The sequence below is a fragment of the Letharia columbiana genome (assembly GCF_014066305.1).
Source record: "Letharia columbiana isolate WasteWater2 chromosome Unknown Sc0000024_s0, whole genome shotgun sequence".
Taxonomy (NCBI): domain Eukaryota; kingdom Fungi; phylum Ascomycota; class Lecanoromycetes; order Lecanorales; family Parmeliaceae; genus Letharia; species Letharia columbiana.
The window spans coordinates 37,506-62,576 of NW_023501065.1; the positions used below are offsets into that span (position 1 = coordinate 37,506).

Consider the following 25,071-nt stretch of genomic DNA (forward strand, 5'->3'; position numbering starts at 1 on the left):
GGGGAAGGGGAAGGGGAAGGGGAAGGGATGGTTGATATGGGCAACGATCAATAATGAGGCTCAACTCAAGCCCCTCGGGAACGCGTCAGCGCTAATGCCGCTAAAATCCTTTAGTCGGGCCTTTATATGCAACTTACCTTAATGATGCAAAGATCCCTGCTTTTGCCGCACAATAGGCCTATTTACCATCTCTAAAAATAGTCTGTCAAGATCCTTTGAACTTCGAAATTAATTTGGACAAGTCACATGAGTATGACTTCAACATCGTTCCAGAACCCCGAAAAGTTCCTCTTCTGGACCCCTCCAAGAATGACCTTTACGACGATGGTCTTTTCCGACCCTGGCAATTGACTGCATCAGCCCAAGGATCTTCCTTCGACGGCATGAGAACAGGCTGAAACAGCACAGCCTGTGGCAAACGCTCCGAAGGATTACGCAATGTTACCCGCGCCTATCGCCACTATTCCGATAATAATATAGGAGCCTAGCCAAAGGGTTTCAATGATGGTAAGGCACATCCTTCTGATGACCCCCGTGCCTTGGCAGACTGTGTCCTTTGAAATGCCAATCCTGTAGCCTAAGGAGGCACAGAGACCCTCGGCAGAAATCCCAGTTCCGAGACTGCGTCGATGAAACTCTTGTCACGGCGTGTCTTCAGGAGACTAGGAATAGATCGTTTGAATATATGTAGTACTCATGATCTGTGACAGCGGGAGTCTGGAATTGGTGATTTAAGTTGTGCTATGAAAAGATTCTTACTGATTGTCTGATCTCGAGTGGTGTGTCGAAATTTGGCCCCCACGCTTCCCCGCCACCGTATTTCCCAGCTACCTGATTTTGTACTGTACTTAGGACCTGGCCCTGGAGAGATGTGGAGAAATCAATCCATCCTTCCTGAATAATTTCAACATGGTGCATTCTTTCTCAATCGCTCAACGGGTATGAGAATATGGGTATCGAAGGAAATCTAGGGGATCAGTCAACGTTCAGACGTGACTGCAATCCCAATTTGCCTTCTACAGAACTAGAAGTAAAGGATTCGTGGCAGTAAGAGCGTGGGATTTTGGCCGGGTGATTCAATACTCGGCTAAAGCTCGGCGAATTTGATCTCGAAGCGCCTGGTGGACCTAGGACTGGGCACATCCATCCTTTGTAGTCTGAGTCTGTACGCGATTCCGGTATGGCTAAAAGTAGGGTCATCATCGACACCGATCCGGTGGGCACTCTTTCCTCCACGCTACTGAAACGGCGCTGACCTTGGGAACCCGCATAGGGTTGCGATGATATTCTTGCTCTACTAATGGCTCTGGCATCAAGCACTGAGGACATGGAAATACTGCTGATCTCAGTCACGTACGGAAACGTAGATGCGCAAAAGTGAAAGGCCCATTGCTCTTTTCCCCTTGTGTTTTTGTGCTCATACTGTTTGAACAGCTGTCTTCGTAATGTCGTTTCCATGTTTAACGTCATCGAGAAGGAAATGCAATGGCGTAAAGATCGAGGTCTGCCAGAAGGCTTTGAAACCATGCGAAAATGCAAGCCTACCGTTGCTGTTGGTGCCAAAGAACCGCTTGGTGGTCAAACCATGGTAGCAGATTATTATCGTCCGTTTATATTCTATTAAAATACTTGAGCTTTTCTGCTGATTGATGGAAGATGGTATCGATGGCTTGGGCAACGTCCATCATACGGTACGATGCCTCTAATATACAGTCTCTCCATCTACTGATTTAGCTGAAAGCACCCACACCACACCAGCCCCTCGGAAACCTGGTCCCATCTCTTTGATGCCCCGCCACCTGCGACACTTCTCTCTTCTATTGCAGTCAGCGCTGCTCACACCAATCCAGCATCTTATACAAATTTGTTCACGCCCTCCAACCGCCACTCACCTCATGATATTCTCCGCATTCTCGAACAGAATCCCGCGGACACCATCACCTTGATCGCAATTGGACCGTTGACAAACTTTGCCATTGCGGCTGCAGAAGATCCGAAGACTTTCATGAAAGCCAAGGAGGTTGTAGTCATGGGCGGAACCATTGACGAACCTGGCAACATCACACCAGTGGGAGAGTTCAATTGCATAGCTGATGCTACCGCAGCCGCAAGGGTATATGCATTGACATCGCCAAATCCCGCGAGCACGATGCCACCAATGGCTGGACCATCTTCGCTACCGCCTTATCCCCAAAAAGGTGAAATTGGCGACAGAAGGCTCAACGTGATCATGTTTCCCTTGGACGTCACCACCCCTCACACTCTGCGTCGTGACGAAGTTGAAGCAAAGACTAAGCCTCTGATCGAGAAAGGCAGTCCTCTTGCCGAATGGGTTGGTGCCTTCCTCTCCGCCACGTTTGAGAAGTCTGAATCCCTTTACCACGGCCACGAAGGGGGAAGCACAAGTATGGCTTTACATGATATCGTGTGCATATGGTATGCGCTCACGTCATCTATCCGACCCGAGTGTTGGGAGATGAAGAGAGGCGAGGACGTCAGGGTCGAGACTCAAGGCCAATGGACCAGAGGCATGTGTGTAGTTGATCGGCGAGACATGAAGATGCTAGACAACGATGATGGGGAGAGTCAAGTCTCTGGGGACACCGGAGGATGGTTGAGCACATTGAGAGGTAATAGAGTAAACAGATGTGTGGGGACACCTGGAGCTCGGGTGCTGGCACCCTTGTTGCTCAACACAATCTTTGGAAATGGTGAATCTAAGTAGACAAGCATGAACCATTAATTCATAAACTGGGGGAGACATCTGGAGCCAGAAGCTTTTTGAATAAAGAGACTTATACAGACTGCATGCACTGCACTTGTCAAACCCCTGCTCGTGTGTCGGCAGCTAGTAGGCGCGTGAAGCGCTAGCGCCGAAATCGACTTCGCGCCCTTGGTTGTGTCACAAATCGGAAGCTTTCACGTCACACAAGATGGCAATTGGTTCTAAATTGTCTCTGTTTTCGTCCAAATTTCCTATAGAAATGTATCCTCCCGCACAATTGTTGGAGATGGCACCAGTATCATCTCCCAAGTCCCATCCGACACAACGACCATGGCAACATTGGAACCCGACAGCCCCACGACGAAGGTCGAACTCGTACCAAAACTATTTCACAATTTCGTTGGTGTCTATCAGCCCACGGATGCCCTTTTAGAGTATGTACAGGCGTCTGTGCCCCAGCTCAAGAACGTTCAGAATGTCCATAGAGTGTTTGAAATAGATCCCGCCATCCTCCTCAGGTCCTTGGATCCCATTGCCACGGACAACTCTCCATACTTTGTCATTCCCCTGAACCGAATGTTCGAGGCCACCAGGAAGCTTATTAGACCCATTTGGAAGGAATTTAGGGACTTCTACTACCCTGAAGTAGGCTCATCAAGCTTGCTAACAACTCCTTTTCGCGGTCCAGCTAATATAGATCTTAGATCTTCGCAGAACAGTCTCCCCTCAATCCACTATTCGACTACTGGAGATCAAATCACAGCGTCGAACCGAAAATAGCTGTCATGCGGGAAGGTATCATCGATCTTTCGAGCATTGTACTCCTCGTCATGATACCAATATTTGAAACTGGTGATGTCAGGATACAAGCGAGCCCAATCGATGGCGGAGATCTTATCACAATTGAATGGCATCCTGGATCGGTGATTCTTGTCCCTTCAAAGTCAGATCTAATACTGCGTGGAAAAGGTCAGTTGGTCTGTCAGGTCTTCAGCTTCGCCCAGATCCAGTTCATAAGCCAGCGATCCTAGTACCGAACAACCGGTCTAAAGTTGACAACCGCAGAAGTTATAGAAGGTGTCAGGAGCAATGAAACTCCATTGGCAAATGCATGCCCACCAATCTATCACACTATATGCAGAAGCTGACATTCATTGTTCCATTGATCAATTGGACTGCCTTCTTTTTTTACACGGCCGATTTCTTATATTAATCATCATCGCCTAAGTCCCACTGCTCGAAAGATTCAAAACCATCGCCCTCATTTCTTGATGCCCAGGACTCAGTCGGTTCTTGCGAATTGCCCGTATTGCCTGTCCTAGGCCGCTGAGCACCCATGACCGCACCCTCGCTACGTACCTTGCCGCTACCGACTTGGGAATCTGGCTTACTAGCGGGCGTTCTCCTTGGTCTACTACTCGTGACTTTGGCGCCCAGCTGGCCGCCAGTTCCGCCAGGTCTCTCTAGATTCTTCCCGCTTCCCTCGACCCCCCAAGACTCGGATTCATATTCATCAGGATGGGAAAGCTTCGACTCTTGGAAATCTCTCTTCCTCGGCAAACGCTTGCCTCCGTCGCCTAGGCTAGAGTACTCTGTTGAATCTCCTTTTTCTTTTTCCGCCATATCTTCTTCGTATTGCTGGAGTAAGGACTCGACCCGTTTGGAATGGGTCCCCGACACCTTGGCACGCGCCTTCTTCGGCATGGGCTTTACTTTTGCGCCTAAGCCGTATTCCTTTGTTGTGTTCCCTTCGTGCTGCTCCTGCGCCCTCTTTTGTTCAGCCTTCGAAGCCCCAGATTCGACGCGATCGACCTGAGAGTCAAGTTTCTTGGCAAACGCTCCCAGCGGCGGCATAGGCTTGCTTTTCTTAGCTGCCTGGTCACTCATTTCGTAGGTGTATGTCTTTGATGTATTGTCATCAGCGGCATGAAACCCAAGTGGTTATGCTGTTTCGATGTGAATGAAAAGCCAGGCGGTCGAGGGACTAAGACGAGTTTGGGTGAGGGAACCGTGTCGGCGAGTGGTAGCAATAATGCTAGGGTCGATCAATAAATTACTGAACGGAACAGCACCAGTATCTGGCCATGCAGTTTCTCTTATACATCTCCAGGGCGATATTCGGATACAATTACCCGAATTCAATCGTTGTGCTCCGAATTCAGGCAATGTGTTCGGGTAATGTTCTGTCAACGGTTCCCGTCTATTTTGAATCCTGGACCGTGATTGCACCAAAGGCTGTACTTTGTGAACGCGCACACTGCTGGAAAATCGTGGATGATTTTCGTCGAGATTGCCTTTCGGAAATGAGTAGGGTTTTCCTCCGAATCTGAATTCTATAAGATCGTTATACTCCTTCTAACTCTCTCCATCATCAAAACTACCAGCAAGATCGAGATACCACGTTGGCGGCACCTGAGTTTTCAGTCAACCGCAGCATGGTCGGCATTTTCAATCCAACCGCGGTCTTCTTACAACATGTGAAAGCCACGGTAGAAGTCATGATGAAGGAGCAAATGGCCGGTTTTGTCAATCGGATGAGAGAAGAACCGGAAAAGTTGGTCGAATCCTATGAAAAAGAACATCCCATCCAGCTCCGACAAACGATTCTCCCACCTCCAGGCCCAGCTCCAGCGCCGGCCGCACCAACATTCACCGTGCTTGATAAGAACAGGTCATTGTGGCTAATTAGGGCCGCGTTGGACCAGGTGCTCCAGGTTTTTCAAATCACATACCATTCGAGGGTCCGTTGGGCATCATACATTTTGAAGTCCTAAGCTAAGCGGAAGGTAGATCTTCAGAAACAACGCCGATATTTTTCCGCTTTTCGACTATCGCAAAGCTTATCACCAGCACAATCCGAGTGTATATTGTTGCCAATCGAAAGGCTTAACAACAACCCTTGACCTCCATGACGAGGACATCCTTGTTATCATACCTCTTTATCAGACAGGGAGTGCCAGCATGAGCGCAATACCCCCCGGTGGTGGAGAGCTGATTACAATCGAATGGTCGATGGGCAAGCTCTTCCTGGTAGTAGGAGCCAAAGCGAATCTACTCGTGTCCGGATTGGGTCAATTGGTCTTCATTATCCTACGTTGGAGCCAAGTCACTTCTATACAGCAGCGATGAAAGAGAGAAGAACGTGGTGTGAATTTCGGTCTCGAAGCGAGAAATCCAAGAAGTTGGATACGTGAATCAACCGAAGCCTCCATTTTTGTCATTGCGCTACGGCTAGCATGCTGATAAATCCAGCTACTGCTGATTGGCTACAGGAGCAATCGACGTCTTAACGATGCCGATCCCACATTCACCATGGCAAGTCGTACGTGCAAAGCCTCAGTCTCCAAGCTCGGTGCCCGAAAAGGTGGCAGTTGAAGCAACACCACCAATGAGTCATCTCGCTATCCAACGCCCAGACTCAAGTAATTCGAGTCTCCAGGATTTCAAAAATAACTTGCATATCCCCAAACCATTTGCTTAAATAACCGTCGTTCGAGCCGAGCATTCTGCAATACCATTGTCTTGCCACCCGGGATCTTCGCCAAAATAGGCATTCCGAGCCTGCAGGGCCCCATCGTCACTGATTCATGCCCTGAAACCATCATCTTTGCCGTGCTCTAAGATTCAGATCAACCAGCAGCCTTTTCACCCGGAGAAAATCCTTGGAGCATGACCTTGCAAAGCTGCTTCGTACTTTCAAGAACATCGAGACGCCAAGATTGGGAACCGAAGTCGACAGACCGTGCGGGATATCTTCCCCTCCTCCGGCACGTCCCCGTCGCCACACGACCCTCAGTCCCGATTGGACCACCACCGTACCATTCGGCTCCACTATGTCCCGGCCTCTGCATCTCCGTCTCCATCCTCCGTTGCTCGCACAGACACTCCCCACCACCTTCACTCACCAACCGACCCCCCTCCCCTCTCTCCACCCATCTCACACAACACGCCCAAACCCCACAATGGTCCAAGGCGGCATCATCGCCGCCGGCATAATCGCCACCCTCCTCCTCCTCATCGCCCTCATCATCTTCGCGAACGTCCCCCCGCGCAACAGACAGAGATACAAGACGGCATCGAGCTCCTCCTCCTCCTCCTCCTCCTCCTCCTCCTCCACCGCCGCCGCCAGCAGCAAGCAGAGTTCGCCAGGACCGCCCCCGCCCCCGCCACTCGTGATGATGATGCCCCCCCCGGCGGCTGTGGTAGGGGAGCACAACGTGTAGCATGGTGGGAGCACAGCGCGGGACACCGGGGCCAAATCTTGCCGAGAAAGAAACAAAGAAAGAAAGGAACTGCTTTCCCTTTCTAGGATTGGAGCTCGAGTCGAGCACGCTCTCTGCCAAGGGTCGACTCGCGAGAAAAGCCATCGCAGTAGCTACTTCGGCTTTCTAGCCTTCGAATCCAACCCCCGTCCCTCGTCTGCTTCTCGGCCAGGACTCCGACTGCTACATCTTCTATGCCCCGAAAGCCTTTTACAATTAGTATTATTGGGTCCCGATCACACTCTAGGAGAGTGATGGTGGGATACGATGCGTTCCGATCGGAAGGTCGAACACACCACCAGCATGCAGATCATCGGGTAGTCAAGGGCGCTTCTCGCACTGCCAGTCTTCAAACGTAATACTAGATCCGAGAATGAAGTACACGTCAACTATAATCCTTCAGACTATCGGTCGCTCATCACGTACGTGTGCTGGAACCTTTCTCTCTGTCTATCTATCTATCTAGCATCTTATGCGCCGTAGGGTTACACACTCCCTATGGCCTACATCCCACCTCCTTCACACCAATGATTGATACTGTGAATAAACACCCGCCCGTTATCCTCTCCCTCCCTCATCCCTGCCCCCATCAATTATAAAAACCTGCCTTAACCAATCGCAACAATCCGCCCACCCTACCACCCGACGAGGGCGAGTCTATCATTCATTCATTCAGCTGCCTCAAGATCGCGACTCCACCTCGTTAAGACAGTCCACCACCCCCAACCTCTAGAACCAATCGCGCCACTTCCCTCCCCTACCACATACCTATGACACCCGAGCAGCTGCGCCCTAATTAGCTTCGGGGAACCGTCCCCACCGGTGCCGTCGCGGTACGCTCGAAGCCTAAGATGCGGCGACGCCTCCGGTCTTGCCATCGACCCGATCGCAACAATTGTTACTGCGATCTCGGACACCATCCAGCGATGGCCCACACCGGTGTGGCTTCCTTGGGTGGGAATGCTGTAGCCAGCTAGCTTTATCAGGGACCGAAAGGCTCAGGTCGGGTCATCGCGTACGCTCGTCCAGTGCATGGGCTTCCGATCCGGGTCCCCAGCTCCGACCCCAGCTCCCTTCCGGTCAGCGGAGACTGTCGGAACGCAAGGGTTTTTATTCGCCTATACGGGATGAACGGATGCGAGATGCTTGCCCACGGGGAGCTCAAGGGTTACTTCATCACCGAGTGTCTTGATCACGCTGGATACGATGGGTGGTCTGTCGGTGTATGGGAGACGAATGTGTCACATTCATATATGGCAAAGGGGTATTCGAAGAGCGCTGTTACCATCGTAGCCGATAGCAGCTACGTGGAGTCCTTGGCGGAGAACCACGGGCGGAGAGAAGGAGGGGCAAAGGACGGAATGACATGTCATCGGGTTTGTTGTCTGCGAAGGATAGGCGAGAGGGTTCAAAGCATACTTGATCTATTAGTGTGCAAGCCAGGGGAGGAAAATGGCCCCGATCCCTGGAATGTCTACTGGACAATGCAAATTTTGATTGTTCCAATAACCGCCGAGATAATAGCAAACATTGTCTGCTAGCGGATCCCGCATGGACCTCCAACGGTTTCGGCCAACACCACTGGAGACTCATCAAAAGCACTTGATGCTGACCTAGACTTCGAACTCGACGAGGCCTCGGAGGAGCAGATCTCGGTGCCCTGTGAAACTCGTGGACGTCGTTTCCTGGCTTGCTTTCACAGAGTGGCATGAAAATATCCATCCCGTGTCGACGTCTTTCGTAGACCATCGGGTATCTTGAAAATTTTTGTTTTGGCTTGGGGTCCTGTTGATGCATCCTTCAGGGAGGAGGGGAAAAGATCGAGATACGTCCGCTCTTTGGTACTGCCGGTGGCGGTTCCGGCTTTCGAAGCCTTTTGGTGGCACCGATCGAGATGTTTCCGGTAGGAGGGTGCGAGAGAAGTGCAATCCCCGTTTCAATGGGCCGAGTTTGTGAGGCTTCGAGCACCTGTCTCATGGCTTAGGACGAGCAGACTCGCAACTGCGAAGACATTGCGTACTTTCTACCTCCATACGAAATTATATGACTTGACCGGCATGTGTATGCTTGCCCAAAACCGAATGTTCCACACCTTGGTGCCAGTGTAGTAAGTGATAGTGCGGTCCGCACAGTCGTCGGGTATAGTCTTCAACCTGCAGGCCTACACCATTGGTACTCTACGAGACCGCTTTTTACAACCAAAGTCCAACGCATGGGCTTGAGACTGTCGTGCTGCTCGCTTATGGCTCTACCGTATAGGGTGTAACCTTGCCTCGTCTACCAAAGCAGGAAGTTATATATCCAAACTGTAACGAGCATGCGAGATGGATTCCAGTGGCTCAACCCAGGCAAGTCGAGACATTGCCGTTCTACCATGAACATACCTGTGTAAGCTTAGTGGGTCGGAATTTTGGAGACGGGAACCATCTCGCTCCATACCTTTTGGTCTCCTTGGCATTTCCTTCATGAAATGGACGGATTGCAGCTTATTCCATTTGTCTTCTGAGCAAGGAATGTCGATATTCGACCTATAATCAATGAGGTTGCTTTCTATATTCGTTCTAGTCTTTCGCTCCGAAGAAGAGCGACTCCAGGCAGCTCAAGGTCAACGCTTTGATTCATTATCTGTCATCTTCCATTCAGATACACCATCCCTCATCTCACTTCTTCCGATGGGAGACAAAACTTTATGCGTCTCATGTCTGAATCGGCCCGACCGCGGAGGAAAAATTCAACTGCGCAGAGTGACAGCCATTTGTATCCCGAGATTGGAGGGCCGCGGATCCCTTCGCTACGAATGGTAAACGGCAGCGTTCCTGTTCAATGACCACTTCCATCGTTTTCAATTGTGAAACATCACTACAGAGCAAGTGACACCCATATCCTGTCCCGTGCCAGTTCGTCATTCCACAGACCATGGCTTAAGTTAGGCCTTCGGACCACCGATGTCGCCATCGCAGTCGACACCAACTCCTCGCGATCAGACCGCCGAAGCAGACGGCATCGTCAATCAAGCAACACCTTCGACTCCAGAGACTAGCATCGCCGGTCGAGTCACCGGTCGAGTCAGACACCAGTATGAGATGCACCAACGGCGCGAGGGACGCGAGGGGACGCAAGGGACCGGAAGAACAGGAGACGGAGAACAAGATGGAGCGGGACACAGACAGACAAAGCGAGCGTGAACCGCAATCACACGGTCTAACAATGGAACGCAAGCGCCGAATGTTTAACCGCAGGTGCCCTAGCCGGCTCCATGAGCAGCTTGCAACACGGGGCGAACCAGAGCGAAACTTTTCAGTGAAGCAGACGGCCCACGTAAAACCTCCAAGGGGTAAGGATCGAGGATGCCGAGCTCGCTCGGTTGTCGGAGCGAGGAAGTGAAAGGAGAGCCGAGCAGACATTACTTGAAATGAGCATTGTACGGGTTGAGCATAGCGAGCTCCTGCTGCAGTATGAGAAGGATAGAAATAGATGGTTCGATTCTTGTATGTGCTTTGGACTGACTGTTGGAGGGCGCTGTAGACAGAACGTGGGTCATCTGGTTCGTTGGAGTGAAGCCTTCGATGCGGTGTGTTGAGAAGACTGTTACGAAGGCTCTCTGTTGTTCGGTAGTTGGTGTAGGCACTTGGGCTGCGTAGATTAATGTATTATACATCTTTTAGACTAGATGCGGTCTACCCTATCAAGAGTCCAACAAACTTTGCTATCTGCCAAATCACGGTACTTCTCGGGGAGGCGATTCGTGCTCGATGGCTTGCAGTTGCTCTTCCCAGGGCAGCCAAGTCTGGTTTTGATAAGATGGCATACATTTAACAGTGGAGGGCGGAGTCGTTTCCCATTTAATCCTCTCTTCGCCCTCAGCATCAGCGCTTCCTACCCATCTGGAGACGTAGCCCTTTGCCGTCTTGATTTTTTTGGCTGCCTCGTCGCTATACTCAAGATTAACGCTAGGGATTACTGCGATTCTGCCGTATCCAAAATGCCACATCTCCGTGCACCAGGTTTTTGGTTCGCCCTGCGGGCATTCATGCTCATGCGAAGTTCGAAATCTGATTTTCGATCCAAGAAACGGTTCTGCTGTGAACGCCGTGGCACCGTTCCAACACGAAAAGACTTGAAATGGCTTCCCCGTCCGTTGACGTTCGGACGCGCTGGGATTATTCCAGAAGATATTCCACGCGGAATTCCAGTTTCCATCTTCGGGAATGTTGAAGAAAGTGTCGCCGTTCATCCCACGCGCGATCCAAACGTCATAGAAGGTAGGGTCAGGTCCTACGTAAGTCCAATCCATGGCACAGGTCATGTCAGCGTTTTGATACTTTCGTTGGTGGATTAGCTCCAAGATGTCCTCCATACAAAGCGCTACGTCATTTATAAAAACCACGGTAGTAGCATTCGTGGGTGTTCCTTTATCGGCGTGGTCCAGAAGTGGCTGGAGTGCTTGATTGCGTAGTTCTGCTAGGGCTTTGATGCGATCGCCTACGGTGGGGTTGATGTCGCTGGAGTTGAAATAGTATTTGGCACCGATGCGTTCAATTTCCTCGCGGAGCGACAATAAGATCTCGAACGTCCCATCATCAGAGCGGCCTTCTATGACCGACAAAGCGCAGTTCTGAGGACCGAGAAAGCGTATGCTTTCAATAACGGAGCCGATCAAGCGTGGAAGGATACTCGCGCATTGATGGAGATCAAGGGCAAAGAAATACTTCGGGCGTAGAGTACGGCCGTGGGTCATATTTGTGGAGCCGGCCTTGAGATAAAGATAACGATCACCAGTTGGCGCTGGACAAGCCAGTCTTGGGAAGGTTGTATCTTCCGGAGTCATAATAGCTTTGATATAAGACGGTGCCATTTCGAGCAGAGTGCTATTGCCATCTTTCAAAATTGGGTTGGATGGCGGGCTTGGTGGAGGAGATGGAGTAGTCACTGTTCCGGTACCGGTCTCATTTGCGGAGTTCCAATCCGAGGAATGGAACCATTTGGGTATGTATGGTTTTGCATTGGTGTAATCCCAGCTGAAGCCCAAGAGCAGAGAGGAAGCGACTAGGAAAACAGCTACGGTTTTCCAAAGCACCTCGAGCTTTCGTTGCATGGCTGGCGGCAGACAGCGGTTTATCGCCGCATACAGCGAATCGTACCGGTGAACAGAGCGCAAGACATGGGCAGATGGTAAAAGAAGATATTTGGAAAGGATGGAGATTGGAAGAATTGTGAAGAGTACAGACGTGTCATTAGGCGCTGGTGGCCCTGAAGGATTCAGACAATTTGAAGGAACAGAGGGTCGGGCGATGTGGCGAGATGCGTTTCAGCCTTCACTGATCTTACTTCCAAGCAATGCCCGCTCCTGGCATCTGCTCCTTCGAGGGTGTTTACTTTCCTCTTCTCTCTGCGAAGAACAATCTATTATAACATTGAATCGAATATTTATGAATCATGAATCCTTTCTTTGTTGCTGTCAAGCAAGCTTTGATCTCCACGGGCCGAGACCCTAGCCCTAACGGCTGTCCCGAGGAGGCTAAATTAGCAAAGTCAGACCAGTCGCGTCTCCGAAAAGTCAAAACCTCCCGCAATAATGTATCTCGATATGAGTCGCTCGACACACCCAACACCCCCAACACCTCGGGGTCAGACCCACGAGCCTTCAGTGAGCCTCACCCCGAGCTCAAGCCACGGCAAGCCGCGTGGCAAGCCGATACCCCTACCACCGACGTGTCAACATGTGGCTATCTCAATGGGAATGCCAGCCTGCCTCGCACCGCAAATCCAGGTTTCGACTGTAGGGTGGACAATAAGAATGCCATATGGGGGTTTTGCTCAACGGCCATCCTTGCCGTCAGCGACTGTGGACTGGTAGGAGGCTGTGTGGATGCACATGCTTGCGACGGCGGATGCGGCATCTCTGGTGATCCAAACGCTACGACTGTTGGATGGTTTGTGAACCTTCTCGTCTCTGCCCTTGCGATCCTTTTTCCTAGCCTGACCCCCGGCACTGGTCTGTTCGATTGCGGATATTCAAAGCGTTGCTCTGCGGCTGACTCTACCTTGACAGCACGGATTCTGGGGCTGATTATTGTTCAACTGCCCTCTTGACCGATGGACCCGATCAAACGTACGCATATATCGCGTGCGGAAGCGCCGCAATCACGGACAATTTATTGTACTCACCGACAACTACTTCGCTGCACTCAAGCCCGTCAACCACTTCCGCTCTCAGCAGGGCGAAACCATCGGTCACATCCGCATCTTCTACGTCTTCAGCCACCTCATCGTCCCCTATTCCCACAACATCCACCATCACTTCGGCTCCAGCCTCATCTTCAACGCATTCGAAAGCAACTTCAAGTACGTCAAACAACACTGGTGCGATCGTTGGCGGTGTTCTTGGTGGACTTGCTCTTCTCGCGTTCATCGTCGTGGCTATGCTGTTCCACAGAAGGCTCAAAACAAGCCCCACCACTGGGGGCCAAAGTTATGATCCTGTATGGCAGGGCATTGGAGACCAGAGAGGAGCGCCGAAGAGGGTTCCGAGACAAACGCTTCATCCGGCTGAACTTTCGACCGGCAGGCGCGATGAGACGACCGAGTTGCCCAACGACATGGAAGGGACTAGACGCACATAGGAAGTTAACGAATGACATGAGAGTGAGCTGACATGGAAACGTCATGTAACTATATGCGTCATGTGATTGTCACAGAATCAATATAGTATAACTCATAAATCTGGTATAGTACAAAGATGTTGATTATCCTGAGTGTCTGCAGGGCAGCTATATGTAGTGCAAAGCCTACGCTGGTAGCCCTATAAGTAGCCCTGAGGCATCCCATGACAATGGTGACCCTTCCTCCTCTTCAACGGAGCCGCTCTGAACAGATCTCACTCAAAATCTCTAAATACCACTACCAGCCCAACCGCTCTACAAAGCAATCGTGGTTACACCATCACTATCCATTTCCATAATCTTCTCGGCATCTCATATGCAAAACAGCGTTGTATGTATGCCTGCCAGTAATACTTCGTCTCAATCCTCGTTATTGGGTAAGCTAATTAAGAGATAGAGACGAACAGCGTGGTACCTTCCGGGGCTGCCTGCCTGCCGGCTGGCTGGCACACCGTAGCGAGGCGGTACTGTGATCTTACGTGTATACGATCCGTAGCTGAACTGATTGAAATCGCTTCTAGTTATAGTACTACGATCTAGATGTTAAGTGGACTAGGTTTTCGGATACACGAAATCAAGCTTTCGATGATACTGTGGGATTTTCTTCGAATTGTGTGATTTGCTGTAAGTAGTTTTCAGAAAGAATGATGTGATTCTTAGACAAGAGCGTGACCTCTGGGCCCGGTTTCAAGAGCAGGGTAGTCCCCTTATATACATTCGGAATCCATGCACGACTGCACTCCACCCAAGTGCAAAAACGTCACCAGACCCACCGAGCCCACGTCTGCGCTCTATCAAAGCGGTCTCTTCGACATCTTCGCCCCTCACCCCTGCCATATCGGCGGTACTTCGTCGTAGCCAGGGTGCCTATACTCAATCTCACGGTAGACCTCGTCCCAATCTGTGTGCCACGGGCGCGGTCAGGATTACTTGTACGCACAGCGGATAAATCTCGTTGACAGCTTCATGAAGCGAGTGGAAACACCGCTTCGGCAGAGATGGTCATACGTACCGATGGGGAAGCCACCACCCTCAGATTCCGGGTCTGAGTACTCGGAGAAAGTATCGGGGGGATCCTTGTCTCTGTCCACATCGTCATTGTTGTCCTCCATTAAAGCGGTTTGACTGCATTCGTGGCAACTGAAGTATGAATCCCCGAGACATTCGGCGGTGACGTAGGGGCAGTGGAAGAAATCGTCGTCGTACAAGCAACTGTCGGAGGAGAGCGGGCAATTACTGCAGAAGATTACATCGAGTACATCGACGCCATCGTACTCCTTTGGTTCGCTGCAGCAAACGTAGAGGAGGTAGGTGTAGTGGCACATTCTGGGGTTTGGGACTTGTAGTGTTCGGAGAGGTGAGGAGGGTCGAGGGGGGTCTTTGCTTAGTTGATGGAGACCTGTGGACAGCTAGAAGGCTTTCGAAGGCTTGCTGGAGAGGTGTGTAAGATGTTGAAGGAGATGAAGGAGATGAAGGGCGGGGGGGGGGCCAGCCTAGATATAGGGGATGGGTCCACTTGGCACTACTCACGCGGCTGAAGGCTATGGATGCCATCCGAACGGGCTTCACCAGGCACGGGACCTGGAGGGTATCGCAGATGGCTGGATGGGAAGTCCTGACAATACCGTTCATTAGGCTTGGGCTAGTCCAGGTGCATGCGACTTATGGGGCCAAAGATATAATGAAGGCCCAACCACATGGCCGTTCCGCAGGCGAACTCAATGGACTAGCTGGATCAAAAGTACAATGAAGTCATGTAGTCATGCTTCTGAGACCGACGCCCAGTCGAGCAGAATGAGGCGGTCGCATTTCAAACCCTCACAGTACCAATCACGAACCTTCGCTGGGTTCGAAGGGCGCATCTGCATGGGCTGGCAGCCCTTGCCGCATCATCCACGGTAGTTGGGCGTGGCCGAAATTGTAGCTATTGAGAAGCTGTAGCCTTCGCACCGCCCTCCGTAAGGCATGCGCTAGACCAGAAGCCTTGCATTGGATGGGAAGCCCTCGTAGTCCGAAACCTGAAGCTGCCGCCTAGTCGAATCCATTGCAATCGTTGGGTGGTAATCCGAAACATGACGCTGCCGCCTAACCAGAACGACACCAATGATTGGTCCAGCTGCCGGTGTTATACATCTGCCCCGATCACGTGACTCCTCAACGTGGAAAATGTTGGGTCAGAAGCGCAGTGCCGTGTCTTTGAAGGACTGCAGTCCAATTAAATGAATTTTCTGTTCCCTCCAGAGAGACGGAGCACGCGTTGTCAATGTTGGTTCCGCCGCAGCCTCTACGCGGTAAGGCGGCCGAGGGGCGGCATGAAACTCTCTACTTCCCCGTCCGTGTACTCAAGAGACAACCCATTGAAAGCGTGTCCAATGATCCCGGACTTTAGAACCCTTCCTGAATCGCTGGCCTTGCCATGAGCTTTGCACACATTTTAAATTTCATGTCTTTCGCGCCCGACGAGCGTGTCAAAGCATGAGAAAAAGACTCCCAGGAGGCTCTGGTCTCGCAGATAATAGTTGCGGGTATTCACGAAACTGGTTCATGGATAGAGTAGTTACATGTCGGTCTCGTGCCACGATTGCACGGGCAACAACGGTACCAGATCTGGCATTCGGCGGAGAATCAATTAGCAAGCCAAACCTTCAGTGCCATTCTCCGGGTAGACTGCTCGTTACAGAGAGATGAAGCCTGGGTCTGGGTGCCGTCAAACACGCGGTAATAGAGTCATGGTGTATAAATACCGATTAGTACCCCACCCCCCTGAGTAGCAGTTTTCCTGATTTTCGCACCTTAGTGAACCGTGACCGGTCAAGGTGTATATGAAAACCGCCAAACCCAATGTGTACATCAACGTGTATTACCCAAGGGATCCTCCTCCGCAACCGCGCAGCACGGGCCCATGAGCTATCGGAAGCTCAGAATGAGATGCGAAGGAGGATGAGATATGTAGACCCCCACCACCCCACCATGAGTACACCTATCAACAAACCAAGAATCGGCTCGTATTAGCAGCCAAACATCTCCCCACCCGTTCACTCTGGGCTGATATACATCCATCATCACTCAGCCTCGAAGCTTTCCAAGGCCGACGTCTTTCTTTCCTCCATTATTCTCTTCTTTCTTTCCATACATCTATTCCCACAACATCCACTTTTCCGATCCCGCCTGAAACCAACATGAAGGATGAGGTGCTTGAAAACATAAGGTAGATAGTTGAGTCATCCCGAGCTAAGGTGTTCTAGTGCGGAACGATGTGAGGGTCGATTGTCGATCGATGACGCTAAAACCCCCGCAATCGCTAAAGTAAAAACAAGGTTTGAGCCGAAGAAACATCTGCCTTTAAAAAATGGGGGAACGGGTCGTAACCCTAAAAGGCAAATCATATCCAACCGTTGCTCTTTCCTGCTCTAGGTACTTATGCATGATCGTTGGTCATCGGATCAAAGGGACGTCATTCTCGAGGCACGTCTTTTCATCTGTTTTCACACTCCACTTTATTCCGCCAAACCCCGTCAACATCCCCACGTTTTTCCTCAAAGCATGACATAAGAGCACGTCATATCCGAGGCAAGACCATAAATCAGTGGAGTCAGAGTCCTTACAGATGCCGTGTCTTCCAACGCATAATGTACAATTAATGTACATCTTTTCCCCATATGAATATACATATATTCCCTCACACCCTCAGCTGATGCTGACCACACCACCACTAACCGAAATCCCCGCCGTCCACATCTGCCGAAGCGACGGATCCCCCGCCACGGAATCAGCATGGAAAACCATCTGCGCACCCGCTGGCCCCACCGTCGCACTGCCGGGACTGTTCAACGCCCCTCCATCACCTCCACTCACCAGCAACGGACTCGACGCCTTCGCATACGGACCCCCGACAGCACTGGCGGTCGCGTAGCTAGTATCGTAAACCGCACCGTTGTAGCAATTGCTGCTGAAGAAGAGGTAGTACGTGCCGCTGACGAGGACGAGACTCGGGGCTTCGATGAGAGGGCCATCGGCGGTGTCGCGGTCGAGGATCTGGGTGGCGGTGCCGGTGAGAGTGACCCCGTCGGCTTCGACGGCTTGCAGCATGATGGGGGTGGAGTAGGAGCCGTCGGCGTTGCCGCAGGTGCCGCCGCCGCCGAGGCTGTTGCCGTCGACTTTGTAGACGACGTAGAGGGAGCCGTCGGAGTCTGCGAAGCCGGCCGGATCGATCGCGCCGCCTTGGCTGTAGTGGGAGGTTAGAGAAATGACGAGATATGATATTTCTAGGGGGGTGGAACGGACTCAAGAGGACATGCAAAGGCGGTGTCACTGGCCGTGTAGGGACCTTGGACCGTCGATGATGTGGCGGTCCCGACGCAATGCATGTTTGTGTTGGTAGAGGAAGTGGCGGCGAAATACAGAACGAAAGAGCCATCAGCCTGTCATAGTCAGTCTCCCACTTATCATCGTGTTTGTGGAGGTCCTCACAAGCTGGGCGACATCAGGTGCCCACACGTCGCCTGTGCTCCAAGATGGTATTGTCGGGAGAGCGTCACTGCCTGTCACCGTCCAGGTATCGAAATCTGGCGACGTTGCGATTTGAATGTTTTGGGCTCCATTGGAAGTTGCAAAAGCATAGTACGTGCCACCGACGTTGATGAAAGCAGGATCTGGGAAATTCGACGTGATGACAGGACCGTTTGAGAATGCTCGCTTCGCCACAGGTGTTGGTGACGAGAAGGGGGTGATGGAGAGTAAGAGGAGAAGTACTTGAGAGAACATGGTGAAAGTGTGTGTACAGCTTTTGTGTGGTGGATATTGGAGATAGATTGATGGACGTTTCTCCTTCCCAACGGTCTCCTTTATATTGTGCACCGGGAGGGCTATGCACCGCTCACACCCCCAATAAAGCCTCACACCATGGACAGTCCGGAAATTTCACAGGACTATACAGTCTTTCCAGCGCAAGGCTCACAGGTACAGGCAGAATCCATATTGTTCCCGTCGGGTTCTGCATTTAGTATCTTTAATGCACACAGCATGCTCAGCGCAACGCTCACAGGTGCAGGCAGAATCAATAGTGTTCCCGTCTCCGAGCTGAAGATGAGAATGCGGAGAAGTCTTTGACAAGTCTGGTAGATCTCGGAGCGTAAGGTTTACTCAGAGTAGGTCTTACATAGATCATCAAGCACACCATCATTCCGCCCTCTAGCAAGACGGTAGGAATGCGGAGGAGCGTCAGAGGACGTGGTAAATCAAGCAACGATCTGAAGCACTGCATGAAATGACGGGCCGGGTGCATAATAGTCTCAGTAATTCAGACTCGGTGGGTTGGCCAGCCCTACCTCGTCCTTCGTTGGGGCCAATCATATCGCAAGCTCATTACGGCATACCCCTCCCTTTGGGCCACTGAGACTAGGTAGATAAAAGGTGTTGCCCGTGTGATGTCATGCTTCAGGTGACGGGGTATATCGCGAGGGGTATTAGAAGGGCCCCTTCGGTAACCACATATTTTTAACTCAGCGTACTATTAATACACGGTTACGTTCGATAATCATATTTTTACTTACTAGATTATATTACACTTTAAAAATATGTAAATTATAGATTAACTCATAATTTGAAACTTAATATACGCTAAGTATATAGAAATAATAAACATTTATAACTATAATAGCGATATTTTTTATTTTTATAACTGATAGTCTATAGTCACATTTTATAACTATAATAGCTATATTTTAGTTATAAATGACTCTCTATTTAAAGAGATAGCTATAAGCGTCGTTCTTACTACTATTTAATACTATTCTTCTTATTATAATAAGTAAATACGAAGAACGTCTATTCTATCTAACTATATCTATATTAAAGAAATTCTTAATAGTTATTCTATAGTATAGTAATAGTAGATATATTAATTATAAGATTATTAAATAGTAGGTAGAAAGGTAATTATCTAACTAGAAAGAATTTTTCGACTATTCTATATTCGATTCTTACTCGACGAGATTATAGAATTATCGAACGAAATCGTATTTATATTTTATATATTTTCAAGTATCTACTAATCGTAGTTCGACTATTCGCTTCGCTTATAGTAGTTCGTAACTTAAAGACGTACTAGTCTTAAAGACGCGTTTTTTCGCGATTTGACACCCTATATTATAATCTACTATTATTTTATTATACTATATTTATATCTTATTCTAAATAAGAGAAACTTATCTAGAAGACTATTAATAAGTATAAGAATAATTATTTTCGTAACGCTATAGCGACCGTAGAGTATTATAGTCTTAAACCGCGATAGATATAAAGACGGCTTCGGGAATAAGCTTCTAGAAGTACTCGAATATTTATCTATATACGTCTTATTATAACTTAAGAATAGTCGCTATATAATTATATTAATCGTCTAGATAATATCGAGTATTTACTTCGACTAAATTACATTTAAAATACTATTAAGTATATTCTAAAAATCGCTTTAAATTTATATTATTTCTCTAAATTACTCGATAAAGATTAAGCTATATAATTTATAAAACGATATTCTAAATATTATAAATGAAAGTAAAAATCTCTTAGTATCGAGTATAAGAATATAACGAAGTTTAGATATATGTAACTTAGTAACGATATTTTAATTATTACTATATAAGATAGACTAAATTCTAGAGAATTTAGTAGAAATATCTCGTAGGTAATACGTTAGTAAGAGAGATTAAATCTCTATTATTAACACCTTTACTATACGCCTAATACTATCGTATAGTTATATTAGAGAAATAGTTCTCTTAAATCTAATATAGTCTTAAACTATATTTAGTTTAAGCTCTTTAAACTCTTACGACCTTTATAGTTATCCTTCCTTTTTTTTAAGCCGAGCCTTTATAAGATATTATACTCGAGAAAGAAGAATTATATAGATATCGAATAATAGTAATATTACTAATTAGACGCTTATTCGAAATCTTAACGCTAAACTTTTATTCTTTTATCGTATTAATATCTAGATAGCTTTATTAAAATTATAAAACCTTCGCGTAGAGTAAGAAATGAAATAAAAGAGTACTATCGTTTATAGTATCGTGACGGAGATTAATACTTTCCTTTATCTTTATTTTTCAATATAGATTTATTTAAAACGCGTCGCTATAATCTTCTTTCGATTATTACTAATTCTACTATAGACTTATTAGAATATTTCTAATAAAACTTACTTAATAGCTTTTATAGATAAGAGACTTCTTCGAAGAGCTCTATAAGGGCGTAGTCTACTGGCGATTAGCTAGTGAATATAGACTATAAAAGATATAGTATCGTTATAAGATTTAATAGTATATTTAATAGTAGAATTAATCTCTAAGAAATATTAAAACTTCGAGATATATAAAGTAGATCTATATCCGCTAAGCCTCTAGATATATAAGATATATTATTAAAATTGAATTTTAAAAGAAATCTTAATATAGTATATATGATATTAGCGTCTTAGCGTAAGTAGCGTTAAGGTCTATAACGTATTAGATTTAATAATTATCTTCTCTTTTAGATTTTAATCTCTAGATATCTAAATAAATAGAATACTTATTAAAAAATCTTTAAACTTTAATAGAGAAATAAGAAAAAAGAGTTAATCTATTACGATATCGTTTTAATAATATAATAAAATTAATCTTTACGCGCTATAAGCGCGTTATTAATATATTATATAATAATATTAATATTATCTTTAAGAATAATATCGCTTCTATAATATTAATTAATAATAATTTATAATAAATCGACGCGCTTAGTATTAACGTTTTTATAGCGCTAGTTAATAGCTTTTATAGCGAATAATATTAGATTTAAGAATTTATAATAAAATCTTAAAAACTTAATAAGTAAAGAAGAGAGAAGAGTTTTTTTATAGATAACGTTATTTTTATAATATATTACGTTTATAGCGAAGTAACGTAATAATAATCTTTATTATAAAAATTCGAAGAGAGTAATTAATAAAGCGACGTATTCGCGATAATATTCTTAATTATTAATTAATAATAGTAGAAATAATAATAATAGCTAGATAACGCGGTTTAATAGATAATAGTAAAATATTATTATATTATTATTATTTATATTACTAGATATTACTCGCTAGTAATAGCGCTATAATAAAGAATATAAAAATTCCTTTTAAATTATTTATTTTTATTCTTTATAACTTCTAATATCTCTCTTATAAGTACTTACTCTAGCGCTATAATATTGATATTAATATTAATATAAGTATAATATATCTTATTATATTAATAGTCTACTTCTCTTTATTATAAGTATCTTATTATTATTAATCGCGTTAATATATAGATTAATAATTTTATAATATTCTTTTTTAATAATAATAATAACTTTAATAGTAAGTATATAATCGTTTTATAGGCGCGATTATTAATCCTTAACTATTTCTACTACTATTACTTTATATATATAACTATTAATAAATTCTAATATCTAGTTTATTATATAGAACTTACTTTTATTAAGATAATAATTTATATATTTAAAATAAGTCTTCTCTTTATAATAATTATAAGATTAAAAGATATAGTATTAATCGCTATATTAAAATCTCTCTATATCTTTAAATATAAATAAAAAAATTAATATAACGCTATTATCGCGTTAAATAATCTCGAAAGCTATCTCGTCGACGAGCTAAATTAAATAAGAAGATTACTTAGTAATATAAGTTATAGAAATATATAATAGTAATAACTTTAATCGCCTTTATTATAATTATAGATTTTTAAGATTAATTTATAGCGATATATAAGTGTATAGAGAAATTAGAGAGAATAAATAAGTTATTAAAGAAGAAGCTCGAGAGCCTCTATCGATATATAACGAATATCGATAAGTATTAACTCGAAGATTATACTTTAATTATCTTCTCGTTAAAGAATTAGATTAATAAATTTAATTTAAAATCTAATATTAAGATAGTGAAGAATATTTAAATAGCAATCTTTTTTTAGTAATAGCGTTAATATAAGATTCTTAGATAGTTCTTTAATAGCTACTTTAGATAAAAATATATTTATATTAATAATATATACTCTAATATAATAAATATTCTTTATAGTAGAGTTTAATAGATAGTTAAATAATATAATTATTTTATTAATTTATATCTTAATAGTAGTAAGTGTAGAGAAGTATACGCGTAGTATAAGTATTATCTAGAAATATATTTAATTTAATTAATAATTATATCTTATTTTATTATCTTCGCTTACTTATTATTAATTTATATAATTAATTAAGCTCTTTAATAATAAGAGACTTATTATTTATTATTTAATACTTTTATTTATTATTTATTTATTTATAGACTTAGATTAGCTCGCTAATATTAATAAGTTTATTATCTAATAGTTATTAATTATACTCTTCGCCTTAATTAGTCTATTTAATTTTATATTAAATATCTTTCTTATACTTAATCTTATTAATAATTTCTTTAATCTTTTAAAGCTTATCGTTATTAATAAGATTAAGAGCTTATATAAAGACTTTTACTATATTATTATAATCGCGAAGATAATAAAACTTAAATAACGATATATAAAAGATATTATAGATTTTATATATCGAGAATAGAAGTAGATAATATATCTACGCCTTTATCTTATCTATAATTTAAAATAATCTTATAAATTTATAAGATAACTTCTTATTTAAATATTTCTACTTTAGATTCTTAATTATTAATATTATTAAATCGTCTATTTTATAGCTTTAAGATTAATATATTTTATTATAATATTTAAACTAAGCCGCAATAGCGCTATAAAGGCGTTTTACTATCTTATTTCTTAATATTTATAACTTCTTTATTCTATTATTTATAGCGAATATCTCTCTCTTAATAAAGTTATTCTTAATTTTCTAATAGATTTTAAAATAATATTTATATATTAGAAAGAACGATATCGTTTTAATAAAGGAATATCAACTATTTATATAAGCGAACTCTACTATTAATAGTTATTTCGCTTAAACATTTTACTTATTATTAGTAAATATATATAAGAAATATTCTAATATCTAATTTTATCGCTTAATCTATTTATTAATTTATAAGTAAAAAGCGATACTTAAGCGTCGCTTAATTTTAGAATAAAAGTAAATAACGAATTAGAAGTTACTAGTAAATATAGAGTCTTTATTATTAATAATATCGTTTAATATATTATAGCAATATACTATTTTAAAATAAAATACTTTTACTAGTTAAGCGATATCGATTATAATAAATATAGAAATATATCTTATTATTTTTATAAATCGATTTATTATAACTAGAATAATATTATAAATAATACTCTTATATTTACTCGCTAGTAAGTCGATAATAAAGTCTATAGAATTTTTTTTTTATAGTTTAATAATAATAAGAAACGAGCTTAACTCGCTATATAAGCGATATCGCGAAGCTTTAATTTACTAGTAAATATTATATATCTTAATATAATTAATAACTTATTTTAAACTTTCGTTTTAATAATATTTGCGAGTAAGTAATTTATATATCTTTATAGCGTTAAAGTATTTTAATAATAAATTATTATAATATTTACTAATAAGCTCTTTTCTTAAGATCTTATTTTTAGAGATATAAAGGCGATTATTATATCTTAATAGTCTCTCGAAGTCTAAGATTTATATTTAACTATATACATAACGCTTAATCGCTAGTTTATTAATATTAATTTAAAAAGAGTTTATCTAATTATTATAGACTTATAGATCTTAAATTAATATTTTTATTAGTCTTTAAAATACGTTATAAGTAATCTCTTATACGATCTTAGACTTTCTTTTAGAAATAATTATTTAAATATTAATAATACGAAATATAAGCGTTATCGTTATTATAATCTTTTTATCTCTTTATAATTACTCGTTACTAGTTTAAAGTATAAATTTATTCTATAATATCGATAAAAGTTTAATATTTAATAACGAAATTCTTTTATAATCGAAACGTCGTAATAGCGGGTTAGTAAGATTTAATTTACTTACTTAATAAAAAATTTTAAAGTTATAAATAGCTAACTTTAGCGTCTAACGAATTTATCTAAAGTTTAATTTCTTTTACTTTATAAAGCTCTTAAGATTATTATAATTTATTAGAATCTTAATATAAAACGTACTATCTTTTAGATAGTAATATTATTACTTTATAGACGCTATAATAGCGAGTAACTCTTAATTATAAATCTTATAATTTTACTTTATAGAAATTATTTTTCTAAATTAGAATATTATTAATCGTTAATAGTTATTCTTATTCGATTATAAAAATATAGTTTTTATATCGAAGTTAAAAGCGTTAATTTTAAGATATAGCTTTAAATTTAAATTATAATAGCGTAGAAACGGC

At 44.0% G+C, this 25,071-nt stretch overlaps 10 protein-coding genes across 10 annotated transcripts; 5 read left to right on the plus strand and 5 right to left on the minus strand.

The window, feature by feature from the left end:
* Positions 1-1,180: 1,180 nt before the first annotated feature.
* HO173_007361 (uncharacterized protein) lies at positions 1,181-2,725 on the plus strand (the record flags this gene model as incomplete). The annotated part of the gene is made up of 5 exons (XM_037309265.1): positions 1,181-1,216; positions 1,274-1,377; positions 1,435-1,604; positions 1,657-1,691; positions 1,742-2,725. 5 exons carry the CDS (start codon positions 1,181-1,183, stop codon positions 2,723-2,725), a joined length of 1,329 nt encoding a protein of 442 aa, XP_037163725.1.
* Positions 2,726-3,055: 330 nt separating this feature from the next.
* HO173_007362 (uncharacterized protein) lies at positions 3,056-3,756 on the plus strand (the record flags this gene model as incomplete). The annotated part of the gene is made up of 2 exons (XM_037309266.1): positions 3,056-3,370; positions 3,430-3,756. The coding sequence occupies 2 exons, from the start codon at positions 3,056-3,058 to the stop codon at positions 3,754-3,756; spliced, it is 642 nt and encodes a 213-aa protein (XP_037163726.1).
* Positions 3,757-3,934: 178 nt separating this feature from the next.
* On the minus strand, positions 3,935-4,612 carry HO173_007363 (uncharacterized protein; the record flags this gene model as incomplete). Its single annotated transcript, XM_037309267.1, has 1 exon — positions 3,935-4,612. One exon carries the CDS (start codon positions 4,610-4,612, stop codon positions 3,935-3,937), a length of 678 nt encoding a protein of 225 aa, XP_037163727.1.
* Positions 4,613-5,160: 548 nt separating this feature from the next.
* Positions 5,161-5,854, plus strand: HO173_007364 (uncharacterized protein; the record flags this gene model as incomplete). Its single annotated transcript, XM_037309268.1, has 2 exons — positions 5,161-5,466; positions 5,516-5,854. 2 exons carry the CDS (start codon positions 5,161-5,163, stop codon positions 5,852-5,854), a joined length of 645 nt encoding a protein of 214 aa, XP_037163728.1.
* A 704-nt stretch (positions 5,855-6,558) lies between these two features.
* HO173_007365 (uncharacterized protein) lies at positions 6,559-6,948 on the plus strand (the record flags this gene model as incomplete). Its single annotated transcript, XM_037309269.1, has 1 exon — positions 6,559-6,948. The coding sequence occupies one exon, from the start codon at positions 6,559-6,561 to the stop codon at positions 6,946-6,948; it is 390 nt and encodes a 129-aa protein (XP_037163729.1).
* Positions 6,949-10,390: 3,442 nt separating this feature from the next.
* HO173_007366 (uncharacterized protein) lies at positions 10,391-10,645 on the minus strand (the record flags this gene model as incomplete). Its single annotated transcript, XM_037309270.1, has 1 exon — positions 10,391-10,645. One exon carries the CDS (start codon positions 10,643-10,645, stop codon positions 10,391-10,393), a length of 255 nt encoding a protein of 84 aa, XP_037163730.1.
* Positions 10,646-10,705: 60 nt separating this feature from the next.
* On the minus strand, positions 10,706-12,082 carry HO173_007367 (uncharacterized protein; the record flags this gene model as incomplete). The annotated part of the gene is made up of 1 exon (XM_037309271.1): positions 10,706-12,082. One exon carries the CDS (start codon positions 12,080-12,082, stop codon positions 10,706-10,708), a length of 1,377 nt encoding a protein of 458 aa, XP_037163731.1.
* A 341-nt stretch (positions 12,083-12,423) lies between these two features.
* Positions 12,424-13,610, plus strand: HO173_007368 (uncharacterized protein; the record flags this gene model as incomplete). The annotated part of the gene is made up of 2 exons (XM_037309272.1): positions 12,424-12,920; positions 13,040-13,610. 2 exons carry the CDS (start codon positions 12,424-12,426, stop codon positions 13,608-13,610), a joined length of 1,068 nt encoding a protein of 355 aa, XP_037163732.1.
* An 863-nt stretch (positions 13,611-14,473) lies between these two features.
* HO173_007369 (uncharacterized protein) lies at positions 14,474-14,761 on the minus strand (the record flags this gene model as incomplete). The annotated part of the gene is made up of 2 exons (XM_037309273.1): positions 14,474-14,550; positions 14,662-14,761. The coding sequence occupies 2 exons, from the start codon at positions 14,759-14,761 to the stop codon at positions 14,474-14,476; spliced, it is 177 nt and encodes a 58-aa protein (XP_037163733.1).
* Positions 14,762-17,336: 2,575 nt separating this feature from the next.
* On the minus strand, positions 17,337-18,413 carry HO173_007370 (uncharacterized protein; the record flags this gene model as incomplete). The annotated part of the gene is made up of 3 exons (XM_037309274.1): positions 17,337-17,874; positions 17,934-18,070; positions 18,120-18,413. 3 exons carry the CDS (start codon positions 18,411-18,413, stop codon positions 17,337-17,339), a joined length of 969 nt encoding a protein of 322 aa, XP_037163734.1.
* Positions 18,414-25,071: the final 6,658 nt, after the last annotated feature.